Here is a 16,596-nt window from a genome sequence, read left to right as displayed (position 1 = left end):
AAAGAAAGTAGTAATGAAGGATCCAGGAAGCAATTTAAAGAGTTTGAGCTGGAGGTTAATAAGAAAGATGTACATTCACAGAACTTTTACAGTTGTGAACCATGGAGAGTTGAAGGATTTAACTTCTGCTACTGCTACAACATCCTCCTGGTAATGGTTAGTGGGGGTATTGGGTCGTCCTGGAGGGCGTTAGACTGTTAGGGAAAAGGAGCTGAACCAATTGAGGATAGGCTGCTGGAACACTAGAGGGTTTCGAAGTTTGTTTGGGGGTGGGATGCTGGCTCTGAATGATCTTGATATCCTTGTGTTCCAAGAAACTTGGTTAAGGGAGCCACCTCAATGTGATGGGTATGTGGTGTTCTTAAACCCAGCACCAAAAGGGCTGTTGGGCCGCCCTTTTTCTGGCCTATTGATGATGAAGAACGACTTGGGATGGTCAGTGACGGCCACAAAATGCCCCAATCCCTATGTCCAGGCAATAAACGTAAAGAAAGAACAGGAGGGTGAGAACTTTTCTTGGGTATTGCTCAATGTTTATTGGCGAGTCAATATGGGCAAGGACTTTGACTTTACGAATTCTATAACTAACTTGATTGATGAGGCTGTGTGTGAGGTGGAAGGAGTTGAGATAGTGGTTGTGTGGTAACCTCAATATTAAATTGTTGGATAAGACTGGGACAGTGTGTGATCAGAAGGAATGGAAGGAAAGAGAGAATGAATGGATGCTGAGCATGAAGCTGCGTGAAATGCACTTGGTAAATGGTCAAACAGAGGGAGATATTCCTGGCCACCCGACATGGAGGAGTGGATCACTGACATCATGTATTGACTACTGTTTTATCTCGAAAAATCTTAAGGAGAGTATTGAGAAATTTGTGGTTAGTCCCCTGTCCATCAGTGATCATGACTTACTAACCATGTGTTTTGGAGGTGTAGGAATTAGGGGTTTGAAGGATGTAATGGAAGAGGTTGAATTGAGGAGCTGTGGGCTTTGTCTAAGATTGAAAGATAATGAGGTCAGGAGGATCAATAGAGACTATAATAGCGAAGTGCTGATGGATCCTGGGAATACGGACTATAGGGATCTCCTCAAAGAGTTCACTAAGCCAGGTGTACGGAAAGGGGATTTGCCATGGTCAAAAAAGCATGTATATGACCAGGATCTAGTTACAAAAAGAAAAAGTATGCGCAGAGCATTGAAAACAGATAAGGGGTGACTCCTGCTCTGGGAAAAAAGAAAGGATAAGAAATATTCGTCAGACCTATAAAAATTGGTGTAGAAGCACACAACATTTGCGTCTCCAGCAAGACGCTGAGTGTATGCTGCAAGCGGTCTGTAAGAAAGACTCCAGAGCTCCATGGGAGTTAATCAACAATGGTGGTGTATTCCGCCACGAGAAGTCCTTGGTGATGGTGGCTGAGAGAGATTGGATCAGCCACTACAAATCCCTGTTTTCTGATCTGGGAGAGGGTCTGGCTACTCCCAAAGTCATGGGTAGGGATAGATGGAATTTTGCTTTAGATGACCATGATGTAAGCATTATGTTGGAAAACTGAGTTATTCCCGCACGGCGGGACCTGATGGGATCTCGAATTATGAATTAAAAAAAGAACAAAGAACATTGGGCAAGTGTTGTTCTAACAATGTTTAGACAAATCATGATTATTAGATCTGTACCTGAATCTTGGAAGGAGGCCTTAATTGTGCCCATTTTTAAAAAGGGCGATAGGTCTGATCCCAAAAACTATCGGCCTATCGCCCTTTTGGATGCGATGGGAAAGCTTTTTGCAACGCTTCTTCTGCGTGACCTGAAAAAATGGGCGGAAGGGAATGGAAGTTTGGACACTAGGCAAACGGTTTTGTAAGGGGAGTGGGCACCTCCTTAAACCTCTTCCTATTGAATTTACTAAAAGAAAAGAGCTTGGAGAAGGGATCTACACTGTTCTTGGCCTTTATGGACCTCGAACAGGCATTTGATAGTGTATTGAGGAATCATCTGTGGGCGAAATTGCGTATGTGGGGCTGTCCGGTAGATCTGGTAGAAGCTATTGAAGCGCTTTATACCAACACTTCGGTCCAAATTAGGCCGTGTGCAAAGGGGACATTATCTAGTAAAATGTTCACCTATCGAGGCTTGAAACAGGGGTGTGCTCTTGCGCCACTCCTGTTTTGCCTATATATTTCTGACTTGGGATTGTCTCAGGTGAATGTTCGTGCCTTTCCGCCGACAGTTAACGGAGCCCAGGTACCGTGGATCCTCTTCGCGGACGACCTGGTCTTCCTTTATTGTACCCCCATAGGACTTAAGCGTCGTCTCCAAGCTTTTGAATTGTACCTCAAAAGTAATGGTATGAAAATTAATGCAAGGAAATCTAAGGTTCTGCCGTTGAAGAACGCAAGACAGGTAAAGAAAGAGAAATTTACCTGGAGTGTGGGAGGAATCCCCTTTGAGACGGTGGATTCAATAGTTTACTTAGGGGTTACTGTCAATAGAAATGCTAATGAGGTTGCTCACTATGAATACCTGTGGCAGAGAATGATTCCTTTGGTCAATCAGGGCAGGTTACTCCACCGGAAATTTGGTAAATTCACATTAATACCGATTATTACCCTTTACAACCAGAAGGTGGCACAGATCCTAACCTATGGAGCTGAGGCGGTTTTCTGCCTCTCATATGATTGTTGGGAGAAATTGGAGGGCCATTTTTGCCGTAAGATATTACATCTGCCGAATGATCTCCCAATGTGTACAATTAGGTTTGAATTGAGACTACAGTCTTTGGAATCATTGGTAACTTGGAAGACGATATCACTATATAGGAAATGTGCCTTGGAGAGTGTTGAAAAACCATTTAAGATCTTGGCATTGGATAATAGGGTGGTAAAAGGACCATTTGAAGAATGGCGTAACAAGGTGGAAGCCCTTCTGTGGGATAAGGATGTGTCCGTAAATAAGTTACTGTGTAATCCAATGAGTGTGAGAAGGAAGTTGTTGCTCAGAGATTGGATTAGCACTTTAGATCGTTGCGGTGGTTCGGGGTTCAGACAATCTCTGTCCGTTGAGTGGGGGAGTTAATAAACTTCCGAAGTTCATGATCAAATTCCCTTCATCAAAATATCGTGACCTTCTTCTCAGATGTCATCTAAACATCCTACACACAAGAGAGATTTTGTTTAAGAGGAAAATGACTGGGTGGAAAATGCAAACTGTCGGTATTGTAAAAGTATTTGCTAGGTGGAAACCTCAGAGCATCTGGTAATGAACTGTGAAGCTCTGATTGAGACCCCAGCATTCTTTCTAGATGAACTCTTATGGACAAAATCAACTCTTACAAGTGGGGAATGGTGGAACTGGATGTGAATTGGTGATCAGCCCCGCTTGGTTATTGCTGCAATGAAAATGCTTTATGTTGTGCTATCCGATCAGGGGGAAGAGGGAGGGAGGGAGGGTGTTAATGGAATATTGAATGGATGTTGCTGATTTTAACTGTCTAATGGTCTGTTTTCTGGGGAATTAGTGGGATGGATTTTGCTCTAGCTCATGGATGATTTTTGGAAATCGAAATGCTAAAGGTTTATTTTTTTGGTGGAGTGGATTTTGTTGTAGTTTGTGGATGTTCTTTTTGGAACAGAAATGTTAAAGGTTTATTTTAAGTTAATTATTGTTTTATACATATTTGACTTTTAACCAATAAAACATATAAAATAAAATAAAAAATTCTCTTGGAGACTTCATTCTTTCAGAGGATCAACCCATCTGATTTTTTTTTTTCATATTTCTTTTTTTGATTCGAAATAACCTCACGCATGATCTCGTATGCGGACGATATGGTTCTCTTCGTTCGCCATCCGGAGGTCAACCTGGACCCAATTATGGTAGATGTACAGCGGTTTGGTGAACTCTCGGGGTTGAAGGTGAATACTAGCAAGTCAGTTATATTCCCACTGTCGGGAGGGGGTGTGTTGATTTCAAGATCCTTGGGTATTCCAGTGGGAATTGACCAGTACACGCTATCTGGGGATCACGGTGTCCCAGGAGAAGGAGGTGGTGTTCCGTAGCAACTATGAGGAAACTCTTGAGTCGGCCCGATTAGCAATGTTGAGATGGGCCTCTCTTCCACTCAATTTGTATGGTAGGATCTCTGTAATTAAGATGTCCATTCTGCCCAAGTTTCTGTATGTGTTTCTCAATGCGCCTATAAAGGTACCCAAGAAATGCTTTCGGGACCTCCGTTCGCTGGTGACGACATTTATCTGGGCGGTGGGGCGGCCCGTGTCTCTTGGGACAAACTGATTGCGCCGGTTCGAGAGGGGGGGTCTCGCATTACCGGATTTCGAATTGTATTACACGGTGGCTCAGGCGAGCTTTCTCCGGTATTGGTACGGGATGGCGGCGGAGCGTCGGCATGTTGAGATAGAGAGGGCCATTGCATTACCTGCGTTGCAGAGGTTGGTCATTTTGAATGCTCTGAGTCACTTGCGGACACCGCGGAATCTGGTGGAATTGACATGTAGGGCTTGGTCTCTCTTGGAACATTCACCCGTAGATGGTAGGTATTCTTTATTCGCCGGAGCTCCCAACTATATTCATCCCTGGTGTCACCCTGTCTTATGAGGTAGGCTATGTGGCGATGGTTAAAAGGCTGGGCGTGACTACATTTGGTGACCTGTTCCCAAGTGGAAGATTTATTTCCCTTGCACAATTGCAGGAGAAGGGGGCCCTTTCAGGGGTAGACATGTTCTTGTATTATAGACTGCGGGTAACACTACAGCGGCTGTTTCCATCCTTTCCTGAGTCACCCCCAGTGGTTGAATTGCTCGATAAGATGGTGAGGGGGGATGTGGGGCGGCGAGTCCTGTCGGAGTTATATGCAACGGCTCAGAGAGGTAGATTTAGCGCCGTGGAATCGAGCCGGAAATTATGGGAGAGGACATTGGGTAGGGAAATCTCAACCGATGTATGGAACTACTGCTGTGAAATGACGAAGAAGGGGGCTGTCAACACTAATTTCAAGTTGATTCACTTTAAGTTTCTACATCAATGTTCTTACACTCCGGCTCAGCTAAAAGAATACTTCCCTCACAGGTCGGGGGCCTGCCTCAGATGCGGGCGTGAAGGGGCAGGGTATTTACATGTGGCTTGGGAATGTGTAGAGCTGGAGCGCTTCTGGGCGCAGGTGTTTGTGGTGGTCGGAGACATTCTGGGACGACAGCTCGCGCCCGACCCCATGCTCGCTTTACTGGGGTATACCAAACTAATACCCAAAGAAACCAGGAGATTGTCGGGCCTCCTCCTGATCCTGGCTAAGCGCCGTGTGGCCGTGGCGTGGGGCGGGAGGAGGGGTCCGACGATCGCCCAATGGTCTGAAGATGTTTTGTACTGTCAGGACATGGAAACGAGATGGGGCGCAATGCAAGTGAAGTGTTGGGGTGATAGGCAGATGTGGGATGCTTATACGTTGTATCTTCTCAAGCAATCAAGTGGAGGGGACTCGGCCCTCTTGCCGTAGGGAGGTGGCCTTGACTCACTCAGTGGGAGTACCTCGCCTATTGACTGGACGTCCATTGCGAACGGCAGAGGGGGGAACGGTGGAAGGGTATGTCACTTGCAATATGTTGGACCTGGACTGCCGCTCGATCGGAGGTGTTTATACTCAGATGCCTTTCTCTCCTTTTGCGTTTTTGTATTTGGAAGGATATGCTGTGTTGTGATTTCATGCTTTTGTGAATGCACTGGGGGGGGCAGAGTTGGGGGGGCGGGGTTTGTGGGAAATTTGTATTGTTGAGTTAAACTGCTAATAAAGTTCAAAAAAATAAATAAAAAGAAAATAACCTCACAGATTTACACTAAGTAAAGCTTTTTAAAATTCGAAATGTCTCACATTGTCAGTTTCACTGTCACCAGCAATGTAATTTTATTTTGAAAGTACCTTTTTAAAGTTGTCTTTTAATGTGTCGTGCTATGTAGGTTGATGGCCCACAAACTGGAGCAGGAGATGTTTTAAAACTCAAAACGAGCCTAGAAGAGCTGCAGAAAGAAAAATGCCAGATTGAAAATGAAAAAGTGTGTTGTGGTAACGTGAATATCAATTACATATGTTTGGATAATATACTGTGGAATTGCAGTCATGCAGCTAATTTTGTAAAAAGTAATTATTTCTACTTTCAATACCAAATCCACTGTTCAGAGTACTTGCCTTCAGCTCCCTAGTAAATAAGAAATACACATCCACCCTGAGCTGCCCGACAGTGCCTAGTGTTTGTTGGTCCAAACAGAGGATTTGGAAATAATACTGTATTTTGACCTTCCTTATGGAAGTCATTCAAAAATCATTTGTAGGTGGCTGTGCTGCCACTTTCGGATATTCCGTCTCGTACTCAAAACTTCTTAAAGGGCCTGGTAATGTAGCTTGTGGCCTGATTAGATTTCCCTTGTACAGTCACACTTGGATAAGCATTGCAGAGAAAAGTGGATCTTCTACACACCTTAAGATTCCCAATAAATGACAAAAATACATTATTAGGGGTAATGTTGATTCAAAGGTACAATGGTTTACAAGTCAAAAGGTAGCATTTTACAACTTAAAGATCAATATGCAGACCCCCTCAGTGATGTTATCCGCCTTTATGAAACATTCAGTTCTATTCCTGATGGCCATTTGCAATTTTCTGGCCCATTTCATGAAGTGAAGACCTATCCATCTTTCATTATTCAGAATCTTGCCATTATAGTTGCAGCTCATTCTTTTTATGCTGTGGAAGTTATCAAGGCTCAATTACAATGTGGGTTTGCTTGCTGTAACAGCACATTCTGATGCTTGTTAATCTGCTTAGAATCACATGCTGTGCATATAGCCGGACATCCAGTGGTAACCGCAGAGTATTGCATCTTGTCTTTCGAGAATCGAAAGGGGATGTCGACATGGGCGCGCCTGTAACAGTATCCCTAACGTGGCGTGGAGCCCTCCCTTGGTCTGGTTCCTCAGAATCACCTTCCCCCTCAGAGAGTGGTTTGACCTGCGGCTCAGGAGATGGATGTTGCCCCTGTGTGAAGAGGAGAGGCAATGAGAACGGAGTGGGGACCCCATGACTTCCACCAGCCCTTTCGTGCCACAATATGGTGGGCAAGCACTTTCCCATAGACGCTCCCCTGTAGTTTTGTAATGTTGAGCTATCCGTCCTGCCTTTCCTAGCAGGGGCGTGTAGAATGGGCCGAGTTAACTTCACTGGCCCGTGGGAAGGTTGATCCAGACCGGCTGCGACCAATCCAAGTATAAGGTAAGTCTTTAGTATGATTATAGTTTGGTCGGAATGACTGTATTCCATCTAGCTGTAATTCTTGCAATGTCTCATGTATATATGCGGCCGTGTGAGCGCATATAAGTTCTAACCTTTTTTTTCTTTTCCCTCGTAGGTGAAGGCCGACGATGAAGAATGGTGTCCGGGCCTTCGATGAAGATTTGTGGTGGGCGTCTCCGGCTCCGACCGTGGTGGAATGTTGGCTCGGAAGAAGACTCGACTCAGACCGTAAGGAAATGGAGGTAAGAAGAAGAGTCTGGCACAGTCCACAACGAGTTGCAGGTAAGAGGCGCGTTCAGCGATGCAGCAGCTGGAGAGCTAGCGATGTGGAGGCTGGCAACAGGTAAGGTGCGTGCTCAGCGATGTGGTGGCTGGCGACAGGTAAGATGCATGCTCAGCGATGTGGTGGCTGGCGACAGGTAAGATGCGTGCTCAGCGATGTGGAGGCTGGTAGCAGATGGAGCGACTGGCAGCAGGTAAAACGCGTCCGCAGCGACAGAGTAGCTGGAGAGAAGACGCTTGTGGAGATGAGGCGGAAGACTGCTGGTAAGAAGCGTTCCCAGGAAATCTCGAAGATGAGGCTGTAATCCAGCGAGGCACAGGTAGATACAGCGGAGAGCGTTGCGCTGCTTGCAAGCAGAATAACGCAAAGCGAGGGCACGTGGATGACCTGGCCTTATATAGGCTGGTTGAGGCCCCTCCCATAGCTCCGCCTACAAACTCCACCTTGTCCTTCTTTGGGCCTGTAGCACGTGCCTTCCAGTTCTGTTCCTTGTGCCACGCCCGGTCCAGTTGCACATGCCCTAGGCCTAGAGTGTGCAGAGCACACTTTAACATGAGCCTGGCGCCAAAGGCGTCAGGACTCGGTCCAATGGGACTCTGGAGATGAGGAAGGACTGGCCCCATGACCAGTGGCCATGATGTATTCCTGTCCCACTGCCGAAGACTGCCGACTACGGAATTCTGACGGCTGTTGATCCAGTTGGCGTTGCCGAATACTTGGCCGGGCCTTCTGGCCGGCATGTACAGTAGGGAGAGTGGGGTCTGGGTGATCATATTCTTTTTCAAGAATGTCTTTCCTTTTCCCCTCTCTTTGTTCACTTGGGTCTGTCGTCGTTATCACATTCCTGCGCTATGGACAGGACTCCATTTAGATGTTGTCCTTCCTGTAAGGCAAAATTCCCATGGAAAGACAAGCACCGGCGGTGCAATAGGTGTCTTCCCCTCGATCACGAGGCATCCTGTGCGACCTGTATGCTCCTACGTCCCAAGACTATAAAGGAGTGTTGTGTGAAGCGGTGGGCGGCCTACGATATGTCGCAGGATGAGAGTAATTCCCCGCCATCACAGCCGACGAGTGTGACGAAGAGGTTGGCGATGACTAAGGCTCCACTTCGTAGGCCATTGACCTTACAGCGGGGCGTCCTCGCTCTACGTCGTTCGTCACTGGCCTCGATTGGCACGACGGAAGCCTTGCTATGGGCAATGTACATCCCGGAGACAGGGACAAACATGATTCCCAAACAAAGCACACAAACCCAAAGTTCTGCTTCGGCGGTTCAGTCGAAGTGCTCCAACGGGCACGTCGGATAGTTCGGCGGTGCCCGCCAATCCCCATGTTCGGCAGGCCTCCCCACAACCGTGGCAGCGGCAGACGTCCGGGCAGTCCAAGAGTAAGGGCGGTAGCACCAATATCCACGCGGCTGTCTAGACACCTCAGAAGAGAGCGCTGACGCTGCTCAAGGTCCCAGTTGCGGCAAAGTCCACTGCGCTGCCACCGGCCCAGCCTAAACACCTCCCTGTAACCCAGAGCATCAGTGATAGTATTGCGAAGATCGTTTCAGCGGTGAAACACAAAGAACAGTCGAGGGACACGTCGAAACTAAAGGAATGACCTAAAGACACGTCTAAAGACGAGTCGCAATGGCCGGAATCTCGAAAGGATTACACTGAGTCCTTTTCCTTATCTAAGACTTTGATGGTGACATCCCTACGTTCTAGGGAAGAGGATAATCAGGAAGACCCCTTTCCTCCCCTAGAACCCTCTGGTTCCTCATCATGGACCGGTGATAAGTTTGAGGGGTGCATGAACAGACTGGAAAAGTTTGTACAATTCTCAGAAATGTTTGCTCGTAAAAGGCCTCGTGAGGGAGCCCTTATATGCCTATTGCCAAGTTTCAGAGGACTTTTGATGCTCCTCATGAAGAGGACGTTTATGACCTTACTGATGAGGAAGTTCCTATGGATCCATATTTACAAGATGACGATCCGTTTGGGGGGTTTATAGTCATAATGTCGACAACAAAAATGTCGACAGTCAAAATTTCGAAAAGAAAATGTCGAAAAAAAAAGTCGACTTTTTTTTTCAATGCATTTTTTTTTTAAATGGGGGGGTCCCCCCACCAACCCCCCTTTTCTATTTTTTTTTTTAATTTTTCCCTTTTTTTTAACTCCCGAACCCCTAAAATAAATATATAATTAAAAAAAAACGAAAGTCGAAATTTTTTTGTCGACATTTTTGTCTGTCGATATTTTTTTTCGAAATTATGACTGCCCACCCTTTGGGGACCCTACTGATGATCCTGCTGATACCATAGAGGGCTGGGAGGACAACCAGCCGGTTGATAGTCAACCTTGGGCATCCCCTACCCGGACCCTGACACCTTATGGATAGACTCCCCTCCCTCTTCACCAGTCCGCCAGGCATCACCTGTTGATGAATAGATGGCGCTTAACACCATCTTAAAGAAGACAGCCAAACACTTCCAAATTGCCACACGAGGCTGTGCCAGATTTGGACCTTGTTGAAGACCTACTTAAGGAAAAGCCTCTGCCAGCCAGGTATCCCACTACTAAATTCTATTAAGAGACACCTGTTCAATGGATCCTGCTGCAAGAGGGCCTTCAAGAGGTCCCTGAACCGGTGTGGGCTCGCCTGCTTTCGATTGTATCTGGGGTCAAGCAGGTCAACCACAATATTCTGAAAAATTCTTTGGATGCTGCTACGAACAGCACTTTAGCCCAAGGTACCCTGCTTAAGTGGCATGCATGGCTGAGAAATTCTGGGTTTAAGCCAGAAACCCAGGCTTCCTTAAGCAACATAATCAACAAGCTGGTGGAGGAGAACAACTTGTTCGGCAAGGCCGCTGATGAGGCGCTTGAGACAGCAAAAAAGGAGCACAAGACTCTTAAGACCTTGAACCAGATTACCCAAAGGCCTTTCCAACAGAGAGGAGGTGGCCTTTCGTGGGCAAGCTCGCTCCCCTCACAACCAGTATGGTTCAGGGAACAACTGGTCCTCGGGACAGGGATCCAACACCACCACCCCATATCCACCTAGAGGACAACGCCGTTGAAAGGGCAGGGGTCGTAATTCCAACCCCAGAGGCTCCCCGGCCTCAGGCCAGAAATTACCCTCAGATCCGGGTCCCATCCCATGCCTCCATGGTCGGGAGACGGCTAACAACCTTCCTTCACCCATGGCAGGGGATAACAGACCTGTGGGTGCCCAACAGTCGCCCACGGGTACTGCATAGAGTTCTCCCGACCACCTCAATTCAGACCTCCGAGATCAAGACGCTTGACGCCGGAACACTTAAGTATCCTGCTGCAAGAGGTCGAGATCCTGCAGGAAAAGGGCGCCATAGAAGTCGTTCCTCTTCTACAGGTAAACAAGGGTATTTATTCAGTGTACTTCCTTGTACCCAAAAAGGATCTCCCCATGCGCCCTGTGCTAGACTTGCGCCCAGCGAACAATTTTGTCAAACCTCAGAGGTTTCGTATGGTCACATTACAGGAGATAATTCCTCACCTCACACAGGGGGATTACATGGCAACATTGGACATGAAAGATGCATACTTTCATATTTCAATGTTGCCTGCACACAGAAAATACCTATGGTTCATGATAGAGGGCAAGCACTATCTGTTCAAAGTACTCCCCTTTGGCATTGCCTCGGCACCAAGGGTATTTACAAAGGTACTGGCAGTGGCAGCAGCGCACCTGCGCAGGCAATCCATCTGAGTTTATCCTTACCTCGACGACTGGCTCATAACAGGGGATTCCTACGGAATATGCCTATCCAACACTCAAGACGATAGACCCCTTATTCAGCCTGGGACTCCCCCATCAACAAGAAGAAATCCAACCACATAAACCTGTTGGGGCTGTTAGCGTATTCAAAGCACTGAAAGCCTTTCAGATAGAGCTGCAGGGCAAGATGGTCCTGATCCTCACAGACCACACCACAGCCATCTACTACCTGAACAAACAAGGGGCACACACTCGCCAGGGCTTTCCAAACTGTCCCACAACGTTTGGGAGTGGGCTCTCAAACACAGGATGTTCCTGTTGTCCCAACACGTTCAATCTTCTAGCGGATGTGCTCCGCAGGGACTTCCCATTGCCTGTAGAGTATGAATGGCGACTACAAGAAGACAAACTGTCCGTTTTCCCAGAATGGGACTTCCCAGAGATCGACCCATTCGCAACTCTGGTGAACGCTCAATGCCAAGATTACGCCTCCAGGTACCCGCAGAACCGATCCAAGGGGAACGGTCTCTTGATACAAAGATCATGGACATTTGTTTACTCCCCGTTCCCCCCCGACTCCCTTACTTAACAAGATTGTGCACAAGATGCACCAAGAACCAGTTACCATGATACTGGTGGCCCCAATGTGGGCCCGCCAACCCTGGTTCTCTCATCTGACGGAGATGCCCCTCTCTCCTCCAATGAAACTGCCTTGCCCATACAACATGTTATCTCAGGACAAGGGGGAAATACTTCACCCATGCACGCAAACTCTGAACTTAGCGGCCTGGCTCCTGAGGTCATAGAGTTTGGGCACCTCCAACTTCCTCAAAGATGCATGTATATACTTAGGGAGGCGAGGAAACCTAACACCCGGTATTGCTACTCCAGTAAATGGAAGCGTTTTGTCATCTAGCGCAATTCCAAGGGCGTCAATCCCATTCACTGCTCTCCTACCCACATTGTGTTGTACATGACTCACTTACTAGACTCAGGCCTGGGTTTTAATTCCCTAAAGGTTCACCTAGCTGCACTATCAGCCTACACTACTTCCCAACAGAAGTTGTTGTGGTGGAAAATACCAGTTAATAAGGCTTTTATGGAAGGGATTAAAAGGATTCCCCCCCGCCCCCATTTCGAGCGCCTCCCGGATCGGACCTAAATGTGGTATTGACTAGACATATGGGGTCTCCCTTTGAGCCTATGCACAAAAGTCTCAAGGATCTTACCTACAAGACCGCCTTCCTAGTGGATATCACTTCAATAAGGAGAGTCGGTGAACTACAGGCCCTTTCTGTTCTAGACCCTTTCGTTACAGTTCACAGAGATATGGTGGTTCTGCACACTCACCCTCAATTTGGGCCTAAATTTATATAGATTATATAGAACTACCGACTTTCTTCCAGAACCCCACTAATGTGGCATAAAGAGCCTACACACACTAGACGTGCGCAGGACAGTCATGTTTTACTAAGAAAGAGAAACCAGTTTTTCGTTTCAGGGGCAGCTGGTAGAGAAGGGGATCCTTTCTCGAAATCAGCCATCTCAAGGTGGATTGTCAATTGCATCACACTCTGTTACACTCTTGCTAAGAGAGAACTGCCCGTCAGCCTAGAGTACATTCTACTCGAGGCAATGGGGCTTCACAAAGCGGCAACCTGGTATTTTACAAAACACTATTGCCTAGAAACACATTCTAGGTCTGATTCTCAGATGGGACAAGCAGTACTAAGACATCTTTTCACTACTGTTACTTCTCACAACCCACCTCCAACTCTGGGTACTGCTCGCTAGTCTGTATACAGCATGTGATTCTAAGCAGATCGAATCATCCTAAATGCTATTACGGTAAATAATGCATGTCTTCTGATGCTTGTTAATCTTAAAGATTCACATGCGCCCACCCTTCCTCCCTGCTCGGTTGGAAGGAACATAGATGTCTTACTACTTTCTCTCTTTTATGTACTCACTCACGATAGTCAAAAAGCTCCCTCACGGCAGAAAAAAAACAGTCGGAGGGACCTCGACACGTGAGGGATTCTGGGTATACTACACGTCACGTTAAGCATAGTCTTACAAGCACACCATTTCAATGTCCCTTTTCGATTCTCAAAAGACAAGATGCAATAAACTGCGGTTACCACTGGATGTTGGACTATATGCACAGCATGTGAATCTAAGCAGATACAATCATCAGAAATGCTACTACGGTAAGTAATGCATGTCATTCCTACATGGTATCAATTGTTGAATTTATTAAAAGCAAAGAAATACTTTACTTACATCATCACATGATTGGAGTTAAAATGGTAAAGCACCCTGGAAATAATTGTCAATTTGAAACTTCAATCCTTCAGCGAAGAAAAACACCTTCTCATAACTATCAAAAAGTACTGAAACTACATTGTTAGCCGTTATTGAAGAAACACAATGAATCGCCTGGCATATAATACATTGGACCACACGTTCCTTGACCGTGGACTAAAGCCCAAAATGGGAATTTATGAATTGAATGATACACATACATCCTTCAGAAGCGGTCTTCCTGTGTAAAATGAGATAATTTACTTGTTTGATTCCGTAGAACAAGCCAAAGAGCAATCACAATAGCTTTTGAGTGTCTTAGCCCTCCAACCTCCCTAATAGACATATTTGGAATACTCTTTCAGATCTATGCAGGTGATTGCCAATAAATGATGCAATTGGTGAAAGATGAGGGCAACGTTATTAGCATACCTTGCTGTCTTGGGAAAGTTCGGCACTGCTATTGGACAACAACTGAATGGGTATAAACCTGAAATTTAATTTTTGCGACATCTCAAATGTTAACTCGGTGTTTTACTTGCTCCATGTCACTGTGAATCTACACTGATAACAAAGAAGGGGTATGCCCCTGGTGATGCAGCTTTTGGTGGGGTTCTATAATATACATACATTGGGTTTCCAAAAGACCACTAGCGAAATTATTAATTTATCCAAATGATGAAATAAATTCAATTAGTTTTTGTGTTGAGTATCTTTAGATATTTCAATTGTTTTGATAACTTTGTAGTTAAAGTAAGCAATCAGGCGCAAAGCAAGAGAGGAAAAAGAGAAAATCTTAGCATTTTGTTTATTATATGCTGACAAAAAGTGTAGAAAATACTTTTTTACAAAATATAATTCAAGTGATTTAACAAAAAGTGTAAAAAAAGGACTGTTGTTGAAAAATATAATACAAGTAATTTGAAAACAGTAGGTTGCTAATGAAAAGGAGCAAAACTGATATAGGCAATTAGATCCACAAGAGATTATTCTTGTTTAAGAAAAAAGTTTTGTTAAACCAACCTGTGTAAGCAAAAACATTGCATGTTTAAATACCAAAAGACGATAGAACAATAGAAAAACAGTTTGTAATGTTGTTTGTACAAATTAAATTATTTGAAAGTATTCAAAGTCTTGATTACTAAAGCAGGTTTGCCTACGTCGAAGACAACAATTAGTGGTTGGCTTCAAGGTCAAAAAGATGCTTTATTTCAAGTTCGTACAAAAAGGAAAAAAAAAAACTCAAATAGTTTTTCTTTACTGTTGACCTCTGTTACATTTTGGCGAGACCGCCTGTGTGGCCTGAATTTCAAAAATATGCCTTCCTCGGGGCAATTTATTTAAGGTGACAATCCCTGTGAGGGAGGCAAACACAGAAAGAGAAAAGGGATATTTTCAGAAGTTGCGTACTGGCTGTCTTTCACTGCAAAGGTTAAAATTGTGCATTTAATGCAAGCCTAAAAGTTAACTACTTAATTCAAAACTCCTGAACATACATGGGATTCTTACCACATTAGTTGGTAAAGAAAGAGCAGGAGCAGTTTATCCCAGAACAGAGACCCGTCGTTAATGGCATGTTTGGTCCAGCATTTTCAATGAACATTGCTCGCGTTTCTTAGAAAGGGGTCAATTCTTCATCGTGAATATTCTAAATGCAAAAGGTAAATGACAAAAATAGCCATTATATTGAGCACTTAGATTATCTATGTCACCGAGAGTTGTTCTAAGTTGATAGTTCAGAAAACATTTTATGAGTTTTTACCATTTGCTTCTCAGGATTGCATCTATGTTTGTTCAGCCTGAGGCAATTCAAATTGATGCCTGGTTTCAGTTGCTTTGGTGACGTTGGTTGATTATTGAGAGTCCGAATTGTTTCAATGACAACTGTGTATCGGGAACACATCCTGAAAAATAATAGAAGGAAAAAGATAGTTTAGGAGTCATGATGACGTGATCATTACTGCTACAGAGACTCGGACACGTTACATAAGTTAGCTGAGGTAAACGCGATTTGGTCAGTAAATCAAACATTGTGTTTGAAAATATGCATGCCGTATTTATCATGATGCTGAACGTGGTTAAAAAAACCTTTATTGTGCCGTCCTCATGGTTTTAAGGAAACACCTCGCGGGAAGGAGCGGGGGACAGAGACTCCAGTAATCTCATTGTTGGCACGCGATCCGGATGTTTACGTATTGACAATCTGCCTAAGTGCTGATGTCTATTAGTGTGTGTGCCGATGCTTACCTTCCGTTGGTATTCACAGCAACTTGGTCAGTGCAGCAATCAGTCAGCTTACAGCTTAGTTCCGACGAAGCGTCTGAGAAAGTCTGCTTCCTGGAATGACGTAGCCTGTTCATAATTGGTTGCTCCCTTCCTGTTTGGGGCGTATGCTTGCCGCTGATTAGATGTTTGTTGTTACTTCCTGAAATTACGTGGGAATGTAACCAAGGTTACATGAAAACAATTTGCTTATTGTAATAGCCGCCATTTCTGAAGAGAAAAGAGAATCTTTTTCTTCTTCATTGCGGATATATTTAAAGCGACAAGTGAATCTTTTTCTTAATTACGAGTAGGTTAAAACAGAATGTCTGTTTGACGATGTGCAGCCATCCATGTTATTACATGTGGCTGTAGGGCTACACGGATACAGGTACGTGCGGTGAGAATTGCCCATGACTTTTATTTGGAAAAAGGAAAATGAATATTTTTCTTCCTTACGAATGGGTTTAGACGGGGTGTCTGTTTAACGGTGTATACGCAGCACAACCCTTTTATTCCATGTAGCTGTTAGGCTTCATGGTTTCAGGTACGTGCGGTAAGAGCCACTATTGGTCACCCCACCATTTGAGATCTTGTGTATAATTAATCAACTTGAAATCAATAGCTGATGTAGATGTCTGAATCATTTGATTCATGTGAGCTGGGCAGCTATTTTTAAGAATTGTAGTGGTGCTGC

The 16,596-nt window shown here is 45.1% G+C and overlaps 1 protein-coding gene across 1 annotated transcript in view; it reads left to right on the top strand.

Annotated features, from left to right (window-relative positions):
- The window catches only part of TRIP11 (thyroid hormone receptor interactor 11), a 1,018,241-nt gene that overhangs the window by 513,717 nt on the left and 487,928 nt on the right, over window positions 1-16,596 (top strand). The window contains exon 9 of the mRNA XM_069637842.1: window positions 5,970-6,065. Coding sequence (XP_069493943.1) covers window positions 5,970-6,065 — 96 coding nt within the window. The remainder of the gene's footprint in view (window positions 1-5,969; window positions 6,066-16,596) is intronic.

This window comes from Ambystoma mexicanum, chromosome 14 (assembly GCF_040938575.1).
Source record: "Ambystoma mexicanum isolate Mex_15411 chromosome 14, UKY_AmexF1_1, whole genome shotgun sequence".
NCBI classification, from domain to species: Eukaryota; Metazoa; Chordata; class Amphibia; order Caudata; family Ambystomatidae; genus Ambystoma; species Ambystoma mexicanum.
This window is presented reverse-complemented; position numbering and strand designations above follow the sequence as displayed.